This window comes from Barbatula barbatula, assembly GCF_947034865.1.
Source record: "Barbatula barbatula genome assembly, chromosome: 16".
In the NCBI taxonomy this organism is placed as follows: domain Eukaryota; kingdom Metazoa; phylum Chordata; class Actinopteri; order Cypriniformes; family Nemacheilidae; genus Barbatula; species Barbatula barbatula.
This window is the reverse complement of record NC_136779.1, coordinates 4,496,847-4,516,076: the sequence shown is the minus strand read 5'-3', so window position 1 is coordinate 4,516,076 and position 19,230 is coordinate 4,496,847. Positions and strand designations below refer to the sequence as shown.

Here is a 19,230-nt window from a genome sequence, read left to right as displayed (position 1 = left end):
TGAGAGATTTACGTAGCTAGGTCCTTAAACATGCCCACGACCGGCCCTGGGATACAGCTGACCTTTTGGAATGAAAATCAGAAGCACCATAATCAAATATAGACCCGGTGAGAAAGAAACATATTTGATAAGATTTATATATTAAAAAGGGTTGTGACAAAGTGGTTGACACCACTGGCACGGCAGCACCGGCAACACCTGAAGGACCAGGCACAAATTCAACCCAGTGCGTGGATGTTACATTTCTTTCTACAGTATCCCAGTTCAGGGACACATAACCGTCACATTATAGTTTCATTGTTGGTGTTGTTTTTATGTTTTGGTTTGTTTGGCAGTAGAGGATCTTCTGGGTTACGTTGCTGTGCGGTGAAAAACAGAGGAATCGAGCAACTTTAAAGCAGCTGTCAATAAGTCTTCAATTTTTTTAAAAGATGAAGTTTTACTTTTGTGTCACTTTGCTCAATTAAACAAATACTTCCCCTGCTCACATTATTGCTTCATGTTGGTGATTTCAATATAGTTGGAATGGCCTAGTGATTCATTTCTTCAAACTAAGATCAAACGAAATATAAAAATATCTATCAAATTAGACACTTCACAATGACTTGACCATTCAATCTTGTTTTATTGAAAAAAAATGAAATAAAATAGCATGTACAATAATAATTACAATAATAATAATTATTATAAGAGCAATAATATTAATCATAATATAAAAATCTGTACATTCCATTGTTTTAGTTTTCAGTACATTAGGGAAGACCGATACAAAACGACTTAAGTATGGGGATATTTAAAACAAAGAGAAATGCTGCCTATAGACATTCAGTCAACAAAAGAAGCATTTGCTTCCCGTGAGCCAGCAGAAGTCCGGTACACACCAGGCTTACTGCACGTTTGGCTGTTCATCAAGTGCGAGAAACTATGGATGAAGTTGTACTAAAAGCAATTTATACTCTTTTTGTTAACACAGACTTATGACTAATTTATCGTCTCCCTTTATAGAGCTTTCAGGAGAACGTGCTCTAGCGGCCATCTTTGAATGACTTCAGGCAGGCCTATTTAAGAAAACAGGATACAGGTTCGACATCACTATCAAGGCGTGATATCACAGGTGCACGTTTTCGTGTGCAAGTGCGGTTCTGAGCTCAGATTCTGCGTTCTGATTGTCATTGGATCACAGTACCATGATCTCGGTCTAATAACCCAGTCTTACATACCCGGCTCTCGGTACACCCGCCATATGAGTCATTAGGGTTGTATTGCAGTTTGTCAGGCGAGGTTAAAGTTGATTGAGCAATAATGATTTATTAAAAAAGGTTTAAATCAGACGAGAAAGTGAATTTTGTTTACGTTAAAAAGTCTATGAACCCAAACCTTCATAACAAACTCACACTGCCTGTAAATGAATATATGTGTAATCCATGCAAAGAACCTTACATCTAAAGGTTTTCTAGCAACAGTTTTCAACCCAAACACTTATGTAGCACTAAACTACTGTAACACTGAAGTTATGGGAAGAAAATAAGAGATTACCTGAAAATAAGGTAGGCTAACCTGTAGCTTTCTTATTTTCAATTTTATATTTCATCTTTTTCCTGTACACATTTGGCTTCGAATAAGACAATAATCGCTAAAATAGACCATACACGTGCATAAGCAAACAAAACAATTTCAGTCCACTTCCAAATATATATATATATATATATATATATATATATATATACACATATTGTACTCCATGTTCTGACTTGTCTGTCGTCCTAAAAAATAATTTACCGAAAGATCATTTTGAATACTCTTTGGTTTAAGTCTCAAACTTGATTTAAAATGCAACGTAGCAGCACTTGTAGAAAGACATTCAATAACACGTTCACTCTATCTGTCTCTACGGACAAATGTCTGTGATGTCTCTGATACTGATGTAAAGACCCTGTCTGATGTATCGCAATAAACAGTCATGGTTCTGTGCGTTTTCGCCCACATCTTTAAAAGATCATGTTCCTAAAATGTATCAAACAAGTCTAGTAATTTTGTCATTGAAATGGATAACATGTGGGTGCAAATTTCCATGCCAATTTAAAATGTAAGGGACTTAACTTTCATAGCAGCAGCAGGAGTGAATAACAGAAGTATTCAAATGTCAGAGATATCAAACTTGTTCAGGTCAAATGCACACGGACACATGCCTGCTCATTTTCATGTTTTGCCTAGCATATCTCCCAGCTTCGTGTCATTTACAAACCACAGTCTAATTGGGTAACCCTCTCCTTGCTTTGATGTGCATTCTTCAATAGCTATGCAGTGCCTCTATGCGGTGTTTATTTAACCATGCATACTCGTAGGAACACTTCTGTACAGTTTCTCCACTCAATCTTCCTCGTAACTGTACCGTTAGCTTGAGTCTGCCTCGCCAAGGGCTCAGTTCAGCTCAACGTGCCTGAATGAAAAGGTGTCTGTTAAACCTTTCCGCAAGTTCTGCACAGTCATATTTCAGATTCCCGCCTCAAAGGCCGTGTTTCTAAAGGAACGGTGGCCTGGCTGTGGTCAGAGTCCGAGCTAGTGTCTGTATTCGTCTCCCCAGGGCCCAAACTATCGCCGTTCCCTTCCTCTTTCTCCTCTTTGTTTAAAAGGGCCACCTCGTTCTCATAGCAAAAAGAATTCGAGTTGGACAGGATGTATTTTTTCTCAGCGAAGTCCCTTGCACTACACAAGGGGGTGCTGGACACTTCGTAGGTCTTGTGAAAGCGAGAATAGTCTACTTTGTAATAGTTTTTCTCCTCAAAGAGGACGGGCTCAAATCGGTGTCCCCAGAGGATCTCGCTGGCCACGTAGGAGCTGCGACACTGAGTGGTCATGGCGGTGGCTTCCACCATACCCTCCAGGATAACAACGATTTCAAAGTCAGAGTTCTCCATCTCCTGTTTGCTCATGTCATAGAACGGGCTGTCCTCGTCAATCTCATGGACGATAGTGATGGGCGACACCAGGAAGATGCGATCGATGCCGCTGTCGAAGCCGACGTCAATGTCCATTTGGTCCAGAGGAATAAATTCCCCCTCAGCGGTAGTTCGAGACCTGAGGAGCTGAGCACGAACATGGGCTTCCACTAAGTGGCTTTTGCGCAAGTTGCCCACGCGCCACATCAAGCATAGCTTATTGTCCCTCATGGCAACCGTAGCGTTGTGGCTGAACACCAGCGTTTCGTTCCTCTTCTTGGGCTTTGCCATCTTAGCCATAACAGCACCGATGATGAAGGCATCAATGATGCAGCCTATAATGCTCTGAAATACCACCATAAACACCGCGATGGGACACTCGTCTGTAACGTAGCGATAGCCGTAGCCGATAGTGGTCTGCGTCTCAATGGAGAAGAGAAACGCTGCTGTGAAGGTGCTTACGTTCGAGACGCACTTTGGGCTGCCATTTTCCAGGTCTCCGTGAAATATGGCCACCAGCCAGAAGATACATCCAAAAAAGAGCCAGGACAGCAAGAACGCCAAGCAGAAAATGACAAACATCCATCGCCAGCGAATGTCCACGCAAGTGGTGAAGATGTCAGCGAGGTAGCGCTGGCTCTTCTCGCTGACATTGATGAACTGAACGTTGCAGTGTCCGTCCTTCTTCACGAACCTGCTCTGGGTCTGGTGACGGGTGTGTACCTTGCTCTTCCCGTTACCGTACCCATTGGGTACCGCAGCAGTGGCCAACTTCATACCGTCCTCCTCTGATGACACAATGCTGTAGCGGTTGGCCCGCACACTTCCCATCACCTCAGTCTGGGAGGTCTGTGCTGTTTCTGCTTTGGAAAACAGTCTTAGTTTCTGGAAAAAGCGTTGGAGAAACAGTTTTGAAACACTCACGGGGACCAACACAAGCAGGAAATGGTGGGGTTGTTCAGAGCCGGACGCAGGAGGCGTCTCTTTGCTCCAGTAGGACCTTTTGATTGGCAGAAAGGTCTAAAGAGCCAGTGGTGGACTGGTCATGCATGTCTCATTGGATCTGGTGATGTCATCAATCAAATTTCCTATCATAAACAAAGAGGCAAGATGTAACAGTTAGAATTCGTTCACAAAAACCAAAGCAATATGGTCCTTTCAGTTTGGTTGAAAAAGTTTAGCCAAAATCACAATAAAGTCTCAGAGACGGAACACGATTTACATAATTCTCACACATTCTCATGTCTCCGCAGCTTGAATTTATAAATGTGTACACTGATTAGATCATAACGTTCACATTTTCATCTGAATTTAGCATCACGTGGAAAAAAACTTACTTTGATGCATGGTATGTGCTTAATCAAATACTCGTACTTTGAAACTTAAGAGGATGCTGACCATTCCTTTCAAATTTAGAAAAAAACAGCACAGTGGGCCAACAAGACTTCACTCAAAACAGACAAAATAACAAAGCTTAACAAAAGTCTGACTTCTTTCAATCTGAAGCTCAGCGAGGCTGCATATAACGATAAAGGCTAATCATTTAAAAAACATTCCTTTTAACCGTTGGATCATTCATTACTTTTGTTGGTTGTGCTCTTTCAAAAATTTATTTTTTTTCAACTGCACTATTTTTACTCTTCGATTGAAAATGTACTGCATTGTCACAATAGGCAGTTTTCCAGGAATTTTACGGTCTTTACAAAACAGTACTGCACATAACTTGTTAATGCCATGGCAGCCTGCCTGTTGATGCGCTTTCATTTGTTGCCTTATTGCCCACAGGACCATAAGTAATACCCGTTTTCACATACTGTGGTAATCAGACTTTGGGTGGATGGAAAATTGTTTTGCTCAGTCATGTATGTCTATTATCAGAGCACTAATGCAAATTGGCAAAAAAACATCTAATCAGTCAAAACTCTTCAGAGCTTACTCAACACCAGAAGCCTTTATAATACATTTGAAGTCTGCTGAATGTTAATAAGAAGCTTTAAATACGTCGTTTAAAAGAGATTTTACGTACAATCCAGGTAAAAGCCTGAAAGCTGAATTTGCTTCATGTATCCATTTTCTTTGAAATTTTACTCTTCGTCTCAATGGAACCTTAAAGCATGCATTCTGATGCAAATATACTGTCGTTTGTGCCTGACCAAATCAAAGCACATAACATTCTGAACTTTTGCTTAAACATCAGCAAAGGTAAAAACAAGCTAAGACTGGTTTTCTGTAGGGTGCAGACTCGGAGCAGGGACCCACACCAAGCTTGTTGACTTGAGAGCTTGTCCTTTGGGAACTTGTCTTCTCTCTGAGCAGTATAATGACAGCCCTGTCACAATTCCCCTGGGATGTCTAATACACAACTCATTAAAGCTTCTATTCTGCCTTCAATGTTCCTACCAGCAACCATAACTGAAAAAGGTCCCATTTTATATGCTTTAAATAATTGATCTGTTATTTTATTTCACACCCCCCTCCCTTTTCTCCCTCGTTTTAAATGTGGTCCCTACCAAGTAGATAGACGCAAAATAATCTTACGTGAAACGTAATATGACAATGTTTATGTATCCAGGAAAGAAGTTTATTTTGTTGGCGTGTGCTAGTGAATACCAATGGAAAATGTTACATAAAAGTCTACATTCTTTTAAGTGATCTAGTTAGGATGTTCTTCAAATTCTCGTCACTGAGTTGCATATTTTAGGGCAAAAATGTCCTTTTCCCCGTTATACTTGATAACAATATACAGTGGGTGGCGTGAATAGTCTTGACCTACAAATTAAGATGCAATTTAGATGGAAATGGCAAGTTAAGGCAGAACTGGTCTCTCCGGCGACTGACGGCTGACAACTGCTGAGCGCAGCTGTGCTTCAAATAGACAAATGCGCACAGTCAGTTCAGAAGAACAGACTACGAAAAAGAATCGACATTCAACCTATGCAACTATATGCATAATACGATAACAGACCGCACTGAGACGTCAACAGGTGCGGGAGAAAAAACGAGTCATTCCCATATTTCTTCCCAGTGACTATGCCAGACCGAAAGCATGTCATTTGTTCTAAGATGTCGAGTCCTGTTTTTAACAGATCGATCGCTCGCATATTCAATTCAACTCGTACTGAACAATGCAATCCGCATGAATGAAAACTTATTTGAATTTCGCTATTTATTCCGCATGTATCAAGGCATGTAAACTGAAATGCACATATGCCCGTATGGAATGCACACTTACCTAAGAATTTGTAAATGAAAAGAAAGCGCCTATATATCCCCTACGAAACGTTTACTATCCACGGGGTCTCCTCATTGATGATGTTGTCTCCACGAACGATCTGTAGTGTTTTATATAAACGAACAGAAATATTTGCCTCCACTTGTTAGCGGCGTAACTTATGTGCTGTTGCGTCTAGGCTTCAAATGCATTTAAATACACGCACCGGTTTGCCACGCCCTCTCCCTTACAACCGACCAATGCGGAGAGAGTGAGAGTTTCACGCGCGCATAAAGCTCTGACTGCACAGCAAGTGTAAGAGGCAAACACAGGTGATATTGAACTCTGTGAGAAAACACAGTCCTTGTCTTGTTTCGAGAATCGACGCAGAACCGAACGAATCACATCATAAGATTTAATGTAGGATATTAACTCGGCACGTGGTACGTATTTTTGTGTTTTACGCACAAACGCGCGGCACAGGGTACGTGACACAACATTTACCGATGGAATGAAGCTGACGTAAGCACGTTTTTCTAAACGTTTCGTTACCAACGAATTCAATTGGTTCTGCATCTGGTTATAAAAACAGTTGTCAAATACAAAATATGCTCATAAATATAATGACACAAATATGAAAGAATGCCTAAAAGCGCGACATAAAGCACCCAGCTGTTTTCCTTAGACTTTTCTTGTCGTTTAGCCAAAATAGAATCACAAAATGATAATGATAATAATAATTGTAAAGGTCAGAAGCGTTGGCCATGCACCTCAAAGTTTTGCCACCCCTGCGGTCTCGAGCAAGGTGTTTGTGCAAGAATCCTATAACTTACTGTGTTGTTTATTTTGGGTGAAATTGGGTAGGAACACTTTTTGATATTGACACGATCTACCAGAATTCACCCGAAGGCATAATGACTACACCGTGTTGCAAACATGACCCCTGTAAAAGAAACGAATGATGTTTACGGTACAGTCAAAGGAAAGTTTCAATGAAACTCAGCAGTTGTAGTTTCACGGGCCTTTGCTCTTCCTGGCTGCTGCGTGTCACACACTGCTTACTTATCATATGCAATGAGCCGTGCTCGACTTGTGTTTGTAAAGCTGTTTCAAAGAGCTTATTTTAGTTACTTTCTTGTCCGAGTCTATAAATAATACGCACTATTTATAGGCAAAACGTGGTGCGGTGAGCTCTCTGTTTACCTTTCAGCCTAATTTGAATCGACGCTTGAACAGCGCCGCGTCCGGCCACAAGGTGGAGAGCTGGAGACTTCCGAGGAAAATCTCCCGAGACCCTACAGTTCCGTTATATTTACTCTGGTGGCCATGTGTTTTTTGTTAATAACTGACAAGATACGTGCCACTGGTGTATCTTAAGAAGGACATCGAGTGCTTGATTTGATGTCACGTGCTTGGGGTGGGGTCAATAGGATAAATATTACTGTTTGGTAACTGTTATAATACTGTTAATTGCATTAATTTACGTTTATTTATATAATGGTATATAAAACTGTATAATATAGGAATATATTATAAATTAACAATTGTAAGGGGCGTCTATTACTGGAACTAAGTCATCATTTGTCAATGCTGTAGTTTGAATGCTTCTGATATCACCTGTTAAATTGTCCTCAGGGGGAACTGGGTGCTTGCTGGTTACCCAGTGCACATTGCGACGAGCCTCTGTTTCCAAAATATTTTATTAGCTGTTTGGACGGAAAGGTTAACCGCCTTGCAAAATAAGTTGGAACAATGTTCTGGACTTCCTCAGCTGATGCCAAAGATACTCTGACTGACCAGAGTTTGGTCAGGTTAACGCCAGTGTCTTTAAAATGCAACCATAGCCTCGCATGTAGGTCAAGTGCGAAATTTGGATATCCAACAACCTTAAAGGTTGTAATGTAAGAGCCAGTAATGTGCCTCAACGTTTTATTACCTCTATGATCTCATAGCAAGTAAAGATGTGTGTTTTATTCGAAGAGTAAGTTTGTGCAAGACTGCTACATTAGATATACAAAAACATACAGTAAGTCTAATACATTTTATTTTTGGTTTCTTATCAAGGCCAAAAAAACCCACATGGCGATTCCAGTGTAAGTCCAGAAGCTATTTTTCTTAGAAAGGGGCATTTAAAGATTGTCCCACTCACTTACAGCACAAGCAATACTTCAGCTAAGTTTAAATACGATATTGTTACATTTATTGATGCCTTTTGAGGAAGCCCCGTTTAAAGTGCTTTATAGTAGAGTCAAGATATGTCAGAACCAATGTTATAGCTTGTTCTCTTGGACAGCACTGCTGGTGGATGCTGTTTCTGCCTCGAGACTATTCCCATTAACCAACTCCACAACTGCTGTGGGACAACTTATGTGGAGTGGTTTGTGTTTTGGCTTTTCTGTGCTCTTCTTAAGGTCATACTCCTCTGCGCTTAATTCTGGGACCAAGATTTTAACCGTGTGGTTAAACAGGGCGTAGTCCACCCTGTAGTTTTTGTGGGTGACCCTGATCATCTCCTGAAAGTGCTGGCCCCACAGGATCTCGTCCGGGGTGTAGGATGTGCGTGTCTGGTGTAGTGTGCCTGTGCAGTCGTCCGTGTAGGTGAAAGATACCACCAGCTCAAAGCTCTCTTTCCTCAAGTCCTGCAAGCTCATTTTGTACAAAGGGCTGCTAAAGTCGATCTTATGAACTATGGTTGTTGGGGTGGCTAGGATGATATTGCTCTCCTGAACGTTGAGATCTTTGTACGAAACGTCGACTTTCCCCGTGGCGTGTTCTGTGTGCTGCACCAGCTGGGCTTGTGCCGCTCCATCTACCATGTGGTTCCTGCGAAAGTCGCCCACCCGCCAGGACAGGCACAGGTGCCCGTCACGTAAATTGACCACAGCACAGTTGCTGAAACCAACGGTTTGGGCTCTCTTACGGGCAGAGGCCATCTTGGCCACTGCAATACCAATGACAAAAGTGTCGATAAAGACGCTAATGACATCCTGAATGGTAACTATAATGATGGCAATCATGCAGTTCTCGGACATGCCCCGGAAGCCGTAACCAATGGTGGTCTGGGTCTCTAAAGAGAAAAGAAAAGCTGCCGTAAAGCTTCGAACCTCATACATGCACGGCTCATTGGTAGGGTCCTTCATGTCGCCGTTGGTCAGTGCAATGATCCAGAACACAATTCCAAAAAAGAGCCATGATAAAATGTAAGACAGGGCAAAGGTCAAGAGCATGACCCTCCAGCGAATCTCCACCAGGGTGGTGAAGATGTCCGTGACCCAAAGGAGCCACTTTTCTGGAACGTTACGCACCTCCATGTTACAGCTCCCATCTTTTTTGACATATCGTTTTCTCTTGGTGTTGCACCTGTCTTCAGCGAGCACGCTGGGTACGTCATCACTGCACGTCACTCCAGAATACTTTGGTGCACGTGAGCTCATGCTGCGTCAGTCTAGAGACGAGAGAATATGCACAGTCAGATTTACGTATACTCATCACACTGCACTGACATTAAACAAATGCAAAAAATGCTAAATTCATGTGTTGTTTTTAAAAACATAAATTCAGCCGCTTTTTCCAAAAAGGAATTTTGACAGTTTCATATAGCAAGTTTCAGAGTTAAATTGATGAATGAATTGATAGAGTATGACTTCAGATAACTTGAATATACTGTAACTCTATAGTTTTAGAACTTCAATAATAATTTTATGTTGCTTTTGCTTTCTTTTAGAATTTCAAAGGCGCCTTCATTGTATATTCATGGAATGAAAAACGAACAAAAGTCTCCAAAAGTTCTACTTTTGATGCATTTGGTATACTGTATTTCTAGTGATTTTGACATCAAGCATGTTGGATAAAAGAATGATGACACAAAACAGACAAAAACACTAGATGTGATGGTGACTTGTTCTTGACCTATGTGGATTTGCACTTTAGCTAAATACAACCATAGGAACCAATACTTTGGCATTTCAAATTGTAATGGGGAAGTTAATTTCTTCCTATTTAAACAATAATTTTTAAGTGTTCAAAAGTGATTTTGATGAAGTTTGCTGGATTGATACAGCGTAACTACATTTATTATCCCGTTAACATGTATTTACAAGCAGTTGTTGTGGTATAGTTTGTTTTTGAAATTGTCTCAATTAAAAGGCAGGTTGTTGTGTGTACATTTTTACAGTATACATCCTATCATACCTTGCAATGGCTTGAGTTTGTTGTTTTTTGTCGGTGTAAGTAAATTGGACTAACACAGATCGTGGTATGTTGTTTAAGTGCATTTTTGCTAAATGCGGTAATCGCAAAACCTTTACGAGAACATATTTTGTGAACAGCACCATGTTTTGTCGCTTGGTGTGACATGAGCTGTTTTGTTGGGGCCAACTTTTCAAGCTGTTTTAAGGCTGGGTGGTGATGTGTGGAACAGGAGACGGTCTGCGGTCAGTGGTTTGGCCATGTCATGCTGATGACTTAACACAGGCTGAGCTTGGGGATATCAACATCAGCCCAGTGTAGCGACCAGGCGTTTTTGGTCCAAGATCAAGGAGTCAAAGGTGAATTAATGTCTCAATGAGGAGAAAGGTTTGGAGCCAACTCGCTGAGAAAGCAGCAACCTTGGCTGCCGTTCAAATACATTTAGGTTTCTGTGAGAAAACAGGTGCCCCCTTTCCAGATCATGCAAGTCTAGACTGGTTTCTCTGTATTTTCCCTGTAATGAAATGCAAACTATAACTTATGTTTGCATAAACATTTGTTATGCAAACAGACATGTTCTGGACACTTCATAGCGCTTGTGTCTGTTAATTTTACATCATAAGGCTCAAAAGTGGACTTTCCCCTTTGGCAAGATGATGTAGTTTCTTCTGTTTGCCGTTTAGCCTAACACCAGCGCAAACATACAGATACCCTCCCCACACACACACCTCGCATTTATGAATGAGATGCCATAAAAAATATGTTTTTGGGGTAATGACGCAGCAGCAAAACGTTGCCTGTGGCAAAACAAATCTCTGCACCGACAACCACTTAGTTTCCCCTCACTTTTGCTATTTTACTTTCTTTCGTACTAACACACGCACACACCTAACCTCATACACACATCACACAACTTATGAAATTTTCCACACCACCCATAATAGCGTCGTCCGTCTGTGTTTAACGTGGAATAAACAGCGAACGGATACTTGTAATTACATCTCACGCACGTCATGTATCTTGTCTTAACGTGAATTCCTGGCATCTTTGATTTAAACGCGTCCCTGTCCTTTATCAAAGGATGTACTTCCAGCTGGCCCTTCACGACTGGAAACAGCCTCAGTCTAGTTGTACACTACGTAAACTGTTGATTTTTCAGTGTTCGGGGAACACACAATGTTAGATGAAGAATTCAGTTTTAGTTGTCTCTATCTGTGCAATGTCTTCAGCTTCAAGTATAAGTGAATGAGATACAGCCATGTTCCTCCTAAATGCACTTGTTTACATTGGACTCTGTGACCCTTCACTAAACTGTGGATTTTTTTATGCACTTACTGTAAAAGAACACGATGAAGGTAAAATTTCTGCCACAACTTGAAAAGAAGAAGAAGAATGTATTGGACGTCTCTGGTCTTTTGATGTTATACTAGGGGAATCAATTCACAAAAGAGAAAGATTTACTGTAGATGTGAATTTTGTAGTGGTTATTTTTTCTTTTCATAAGAGTTTTGTCAGATGTTGGTTTGACCGGTACGTTTTGGCTTCCCGAATCTATTTTAAGATGACAATCTGGGAATGTTTACCATTTGGTCATTTTTTTTCTATGTTCTCTTTGCTTAGTGTCAATACAGTTTATCATAATAGATCGGTTGCCTGGGGATACAGAGCTCATTGCAACAAACCATTGTGATTTTTCCAGGTTGTGGGCTTCTTAGAATCGTCACAGCATTGTGTGGAAGTTGTGTACAGAGAAATCCAATATCTTCAATGCTTGCTCTCTTTTCTTAGTCCCTTCTCACCTGATAGCTTGGGTTGCTGAGTAATTCTTACACGTGCTTGTCTGTAATTGAAGTACTAATGCCTTGCAAATCTACTGTTTGTTCAGCGTTTCGCATCAAACAAATGAACAACACTCCTAGGTGTCACGCTTTTTTATAATAGTTGTTATAGATTCTGCATGAATATACAAATGAAATGGGAAAGATGGGAAATGGGAAAACTTTTCTTAATGGATGCTTCTGGCCCGTATTTTATATTTACATATATGCATTTAATCTAAAGTAATTACAAGTAAATCATAAATTTCCGTGCTCGATACACTCTCCGAGCGTTCCTATAGGTTTCGGAAAGTTTTTTCCGAACATGAAAATCCATTTAGAAGAAATAGATCATCCACGCGTCGGGATAGGAAAACCCGCCTACCATCATCAATATTGGCTGCACTCTTGCGATATTGAGGGAAGTGGAGGTGTATTTATTTATTCACAGCATTTCAGTGATTGATGTTATATACACGTTGGATACAATGCTGGATTTGGAGATCGTTAAAAACCGATAGATGGCGCGGTCCCAGTGCTGAAAAATGCCGGACATGAACTGCACGCGGTAAGTGAATCCGAGTCATATGTCTGTGATTTGTTGGCAATGGGTGCGCACATGCTTTAATTCCGCCGCCCCATCCACCCATATGCGTCGTATGTCTTCGGAAATGATCGTACAGCTGTTTCTGTCTTTTATAAATGTGATCAAACTAAAGACTCTATGGATATTTTAAGGGTGCGAAACTATTCTGTAGGTACTCAAGATTAACTTTAGATATGCAGGAACTGTCTGAGATACGGCCGCTTTAAATTTACATGAACTAAGATTAAATGCTGTGTAAGTATAGTTCATTGTTAGTTCATGTTATTTAATGCATCAACTAATGTTAACAAATGCAACCTTTTTGTAAAACATCACAGTGAGTTGCTTAAGTCTGGGAAAATGTTGCAGTTGCATTGGTTCCCCCCCCCAAAAAAGGATTTGCCAGAAACAATTGTGGTTTCACATAATTTACTTTTTTATCAGACTGCTATTATGTTTTTTAGAAGTTTATTCTGGATTAAAAATGGGCTCAGAGGTTTCACACTGCAGGAAAGTAGATGCTCGGCTAGGGCAGCAGCAATTGTCATCTGGGTGTAGTCCTGGGCTTCTCCATTAACCGTTAAAGGAAACTATTTCGAACTGCAACACTTAAAGAGGATAGAAATTGGAAGGATCCATTTGGGAGAGCCTTTGGCAGTGGTCTGATCTATCACAGCCAAACCACTGTAAACATCTTCTGCTCTGATCGCTGCTCCCATCCAGCCAAACCGGACTGTAGGTTTCACCAGCTAACTGTCTGAAGTGAACCAGAGTTCACTTCCTTCTCGACAGCCATACATGTCAGATTATGTAGCAATGCTTCTGTAGTCGTGTGACAGAATCAGAGTATCATCCAGGTGTATTCTGTTGTGGAATACCAATGGTTGTTTTTCTTTTTGAGGGCTTTTTGTCTCCATCGCATGTTTGGGCAACAAGACAAAGCAGAATGATTTGAGTTGAAACCGTGCAATACAACTGTGAAGCACAATTTCAACTATTCTCTAATTACTTTTACAAATAATTACGGTTTCCAAACAGGTCTGTCACTGGACAAGCCCAAACCATTGCACCATTGCTTGAGCCAGCTTTGTCAGATTCTTGGACTCTTTTCGACTTTTTGGGCATGTCAGTCCATCAATTGAATACTTGTAATTGACTCTGCATGCTTAGCTGTAATACAAAATAATATTTTGCCATTCAGCTTTGTGTGGAGTCACCATGGTCGATTAACATTTATGAATGTATGACTAATTCAATTTACCGGTCAATCTACGTTCCTACTCTCACCTATGGTCATGAGCTTTGGGTCATGACCGAAAGGACAAGATCCCGGATACAGGCGGCTGAAATGAGCTTCCTCCGCAGGGTGGCTGGGCGATCCCTTAGAGATAGGGTGAGAAGCTCGGTCACCCGGGAGGAGCTCGGAGTAGAGCCGCTGCTCCTCCACATCGAGAGGGGTCAGCTGAGGTGGCTTGGGCATCTGTTACGGATGCCTACTGGACGCCTTCCCCGGAAGGTGTTCAGGGCCCGTCCGACCGGGAGGAGACCCCGGGGAAGACCTAGGACATGCTGGTGGGACTATGTCTCCCGGCTGGCCTGGGAACGCCTCGGTGTCCCCCCGGAAGAGCTAGAGGAAGTGTCTAGGGTGAGGGATGTCTGGGCATCTCTGCTTAGACTGCTGCCCCCGCGACCCGGCCCCGGATAAGCGGTAGAAAATGGATGGATGGATGGAATGTATGACTAGATTTAGGGGAATGCATTTGCCAAAACTACCAACCCTAAACAGGCCCGGTTCCTGCCAGGTGCAGAAGGGTGGGCTAGCAGATATCCTGGGTGGGCATATACCCTAACCATACATACAGTATATAGCTGCAGAAAAAAATTAAGATGCCATTTGAAAAGTATTTAATTTTTTTCTGATGTGAATGTGTTTTGGTAAAATGATATTTTTTTTATTTCTGTGAACTTCTGACAACATTTCTACCAAATGTCATATAGAAATATTGTTTCATTTGCATTTATTTGCAGAACATTTACTGGAGATATCAGGTCAGAAGATGATCTGTGTTTTTAAAACTGAAACATCGCAAAAATCAAAGTATGTTCATATTTAGTTTCAAACAAAACAAAACTAGTATTTCTACATGTATTAGAATAAGTTAAAATAATGTTTTATGAAACAAATGATTTTTTCCAAATGAGTTTATTATCTTGTTCTCCGTCTTTCATATTGCTGTTGATTGTTAGGTTTGCTTTTGTTGGAATTCAACAAACACTGCAATATATGACTGCAATTTAAATGATCTATGATGTTATAAATATAAAAAACATTCATTCATTACAGAAGACTGCGAGGAACAAAAAATATTATTGGTGTTTATAACCTTTTATATAGTAACTTTTTTGATAAATTTTATAGATGTTTTACGCATTAATATAGTTATGTAAACTGGACATAAATTGAAGCCTGTAAAGAAAGCGAGCTTAGAACATTCTCCATCACTGAACAATCACTGACTTCAGTTTAATTTAGCAAAAAAACTGAATGAATAAATCCAATTCCACTGCACAATGAACTTTACATTTTCCTGTAGCTCAGTGATAAGAGCATTGTGTTAACAACGCAAGGTTGTGGGTTCAATCCCAGGGGATTGCAGATACCTATGTGAAATGTATAGGATAATGCTATGTAAGCGTCTGCCAAATGCCTAAATGTAAATGTAAATATACATCATATCTCTGTTGTTTATGAGCGTGCAGCGCGCCTAAACTAAACTCTTTTGCACAGTGTTTCGACACAACCTACAGCATGAATTGGGGTCTTCGAGATTGAGGGAGACAGATTTATTTCTGAAGATTGAGCTTTCAGTCTGACGGTCAATAGGTTAAAATCTAGCCTATATATTGCATAGCAAATAATAGCTGTTTGTTAACAGCAAAAAAAAGACTGCAACAACTCCCATTATAATAAAATAATCAGATTTTACTGCACAATTAATTTTACATGCTGTTATAATGAGCTCAAAGCAAGCGTGCAGTGCGCCTAAAATTCCTTTGCATCCTATTCTGTTTCCACCTGAGAGTAGAGTGACGTTGTTTTCGGCCAATAGAAAATGCTGCAATGTTTGGTGTTATTTTTTTATTGTCATTGGGTGGGCAAGACAGCTGTTTAGGTGGGCTCAGCCCACCCCTGCCCATGCCTAGTGCCAGCCCTGACCATAAAGTGCCTGTGATTAAAATGATAGTAAACATGGCTAAAGACCTAAAAGTTTTATGGCCCTAGTCTTCACACTCAGAATACTGGAGTGGGTCATATACGTGTATCATGAATGTTCCAAATTAAACGCAACATAATTTTCCTTCATTTCTGCTACTTAATCATACACTTTTTCTCATAAAGAATGTAATGATTTATAAGGACTTTATAAGAAAAGCTATTAAAAGAACAATGTTTAGATTCCAGCTGCATGTAGCGGTGAGGTTGTGAATTGCAACCAACAGCTCTCTCCACCTCTCCCTTTCGAAGCACTATGATGGCTCTCACAAGACAAAGATGTCGTCGCTTTTTCGCTGCTTTGCTGAAGGAGATAACATATTTACGAAACGTGTTCTGTAAAGCAGTTTGTCCATTTAGGGATGTTGTAGAAACAACATGGTGAATTCAATGTTAGGGGACCAGCGGAGTGTCTGCTTGGATAGAAATAGCTCATTCTAGTTAATAAAAATGACTCCTTATGTAAGGGTTTATACACCTCTGAAGACATAGTTATGCATATTATATTGCATTTCTGTGAGTAGATCCTCCTAAATATTACACAGAGCACGTTTAAGTTGTAAATTGGAGAGTTCTTAGCTTGGGTCATCTCACCAAAGCCTTTTGCATCCATGCATTTTGCTGGCACTTTCTATCTAAAGTAACTCAAAGTGTTATCAGATATAGGTATTATCAGTATGCATGTGTTGCCTTGGAGGCAAACCGTTGACCTTAATTGTTAGTGCCATGTTTTACCAGATGAGTAACAGGTTGACCAGCCTAAATTCGGGCGATTTAATTTCACGGTTGCCAAGCAAATATGTCCACGAAAAAATACAGAATGCAGTTCGACATCTTTTGTTTAGCTTTCCTGTGGATCAGTGGTTAGAGCATGGCGCTAGCAACGCCATGGGTTCGATCCCAGGAGATTGTCAGAAACAAATTTATAATACAATGCAATGTAAGTCGCTTTGGATAAAAGCATCTGCCAAATGCATAAATGTAAATCTTTTAGGCCGGTTGTGCGCACTGGCGTGTGTATATGTTACTATACTGTATGTTTAGGTTGTCTCTCTGTCCCAGATTGATTGTTCTGCTCATGCTCAGCTGAAGGGTGTAACCATAAACTGCTGATGGGTGACATATGGCAATGTTCTGAATGTCAGAGTCCTAGTATAGTCTACCTTCACTCTGCTTCCTGCACTGCTCCAGGGCTTAACAAGACCATTACATGCCCACTTAAAGCTGCATAACGTCCATGCAGCTACACAGGGCTCAGTGGCACGAAACCATCCCGTGTGTGGGGAGCAGAAGTTCTTCGCCCCCGGCCCTGTCTCACCCATAATGACCTTCAGTTTCAGTGTTCCCAGGAAGTTTGAGGCACTTAATTTAGCTAAAGTTTTACAGGCTCATGCAGACCAGAGCAGCTTTTAATACCCAAATATCACAGATTTTAGAAGATGGCACATCACAGGTGAAGTTGATTTATATTTTCAAAGTCATGGTTTGTGAAGTTGATCACAGGGTTTGTTTACAGGAGAATTTAAGTGGATAACATTGTTTAGCACGTTTTTGCAGTATTATACGCTAAGTGTAACTTTAACGCTAACATGCGTACTTTGTTAGCTATGCTTCGTTAATCTTTGCTTGTTACACTTTAACAGAAACAGAGATGTTGACATCTTAACGTCCCTGGAATACCTGAACGATAGCGTTGCGTAAGTTGAAGATCAGTAGAAACAAATTAGCTTGGAATGTTTATGCAACATTATGTTTAATGCACGGTCAGCTGTTTTGACATTCTAAAAAAACAGTCCCTCGTGCAATCTACCAAACTCATCTTAATGCATACATCACTAATTATATTTGCGAACAGATATTTGTCGTTTAATTTATAACAAGCAAATTATATTTCAAGTATAGAATTCACTGGTAAAGAAATATTATTCAGCGTGTGGGTCTTTCGGGTCCAGTGATTTTCCTCCGAATACAGCATGTTCACCGGTGGCATAAGAAATGTACATGTACTCCCTAAATACGGCTCAAGTGTCGCCCATATCCTGACACAGCCCTTCCTCTAACGCCCCGAAAACCAGACGACTCTTTATCTCTGCTCACAGGCCCCTGATCTCTGTATGACAACAACAGGAAGAAAGGAATACCATTTGGTGGATGACTGGACCTTTGGACGGCGGTTTCCCTCATTTATGACCGCACCTCGTACCCATTTAAAAACTAAAAATGAAAGGTCTTTTGCATGTATTCATTCCCCAAATTCTGTAAAAATTGGTATCATCGTAAACCTGATTGACCGCTATTGTATTAAGTGATCATTGACGGTCGTCAGCAGTTTAATGAGAAATGTTAAACTCTGTCATAATTTACTCTTCCTTATTTCATTACAAACCTCGATGACTTTCAATTTCAGTATTTGCACTCTTGCCTTCTAAAACGCAGGTGTCTTTTATGTGCTTTGAATTGAAATCTGCCTTTTTGTGAGGTGGAAAAATAAAGTTAAGCTGTTGTTCACTGCGACTACCGCTGTCAATAAGGATTTTCAGTTCACTTTCGTTGAATGAGAAACCACAGCTTTGACATTTTGCTGTAAATGAGTCCTTTTGTGTTCCAGGAAAGAAAGTACAAATTCAAGAAGGCATGAGGGTGAGTAAATAGACAGACCGATGCACGCATTTTACACTTAGACTTACTTAGATTCATTCTTTGCCAAATTTGAGTTTAGGAAAAGCGAGCACTTAACTGCTTTGGTATGATGAGCATGTATTGCTTGTATGATGTCTTGTTGTCTCTTACAGGTCAGCGATGATTGCTGTTTGTAGTGCATAAATAAACAGACTGAGAATATTGATCCCTACCTGCTCTGCGTCTTCTGCTGTCGCTGAGAGAGTGTGGCGTGTTTTGAAGTTTTCACCTGTGTCCTGCACACAAACTGCACTGGCTGCAGAGTCTGGATTGGTTGTGTGACAGATCCAGCCCACCTGTACCTATGCGCAGACAACATTTACACTTGCTGTGTGTGTGTGTGTGAGCATGTGCGTGGTTGTAGAAAACTTGGAGCCATAGTGACTATGCTAATATATTTTACACAACAAAGAAACAAGATTTATTTCAAGACATTTTTTATAATATAGTTGCACATGTTTTTTTTTGTTCGTTTTTTTACTCCAACAAACTGTTATGACTTTTCCTTTTACTGAATAAAACGCAACCGGGAAATC

The 19,230-nt window shown here is 40.6% G+C and overlaps 2 protein-coding genes across 3 annotated transcripts; both read right to left on the bottom strand.

Annotated features, from left to right (window-relative positions):
• Positions 1 to 2,423: 2,423 nt before the first annotated feature.
• On the bottom strand, positions 2,424 to 6,264 carry kcnj2a (potassium inwardly rectifying channel subfamily J member 2a). Its single transcript, XM_079477168.1, has 2 exons — positions 6,172 to 6,264; positions 2,424 to 4,027 (listed from the first exon to the last, which is right to left on the bottom strand). Exon 2 carries the CDS (start codon positions 3,768 to 3,770, stop codon positions 2,487 to 2,489), a length of 1,284 nt encoding a protein of 427 aa, XP_079333294.1. The 5' UTR covers positions 3,771 to 4,027; positions 6,172 to 6,264; the 3' UTR covers positions 2,424 to 2,486.
• Positions 6,265 to 8,084: 1,820 nt separating this feature from the next.
• kcnj16a (potassium inwardly rectifying channel subfamily J member 16a) lies at positions 8,085 to 18,948 on the bottom strand. 2 transcript variants are annotated; one of them, XM_079477166.1, is made up of 2 exons: positions 18,868 to 18,948; positions 8,085 to 9,595 (listed from the first exon to the last, which is right to left on the bottom strand). In XM_079477166.1, the coding sequence occupies exon 2, from the start codon at positions 9,582 to 9,584 to the stop codon at positions 8,421 to 8,423; it is 1,164 nt and encodes a 387-aa protein (XP_079333292.1). In that variant the 5' UTR covers positions 9,585 to 9,595; positions 18,868 to 18,948; the 3' UTR covers positions 8,085 to 8,420. The 2 variants fall into 2 exon arrangements, with proteins under 2 accessions (XP_079333292.1, XP_079333293.1); XM_079477167.1 differs by having other exon boundaries at positions 18,753 to 18,902.
• Positions 18,949 to 19,230: the final 282 nt, after the last annotated feature.

Excerpts from the sequence above, each read along its gene's own strand:
- kcnj2a (XM_079477168.1), bottom strand. The coding sequence starts at position 3,770 with ATGGGAAGTGTGCGGGCCAACCGCTACAGCATTGTGTCATCAGAGGAG.
- kcnj16a (XM_079477166.1), bottom strand. The coding sequence starts at position 9,584 with ATGAGCTCACGTGCACCAAAGTATTCTGGAGTGACGTGCAGTGATGAC.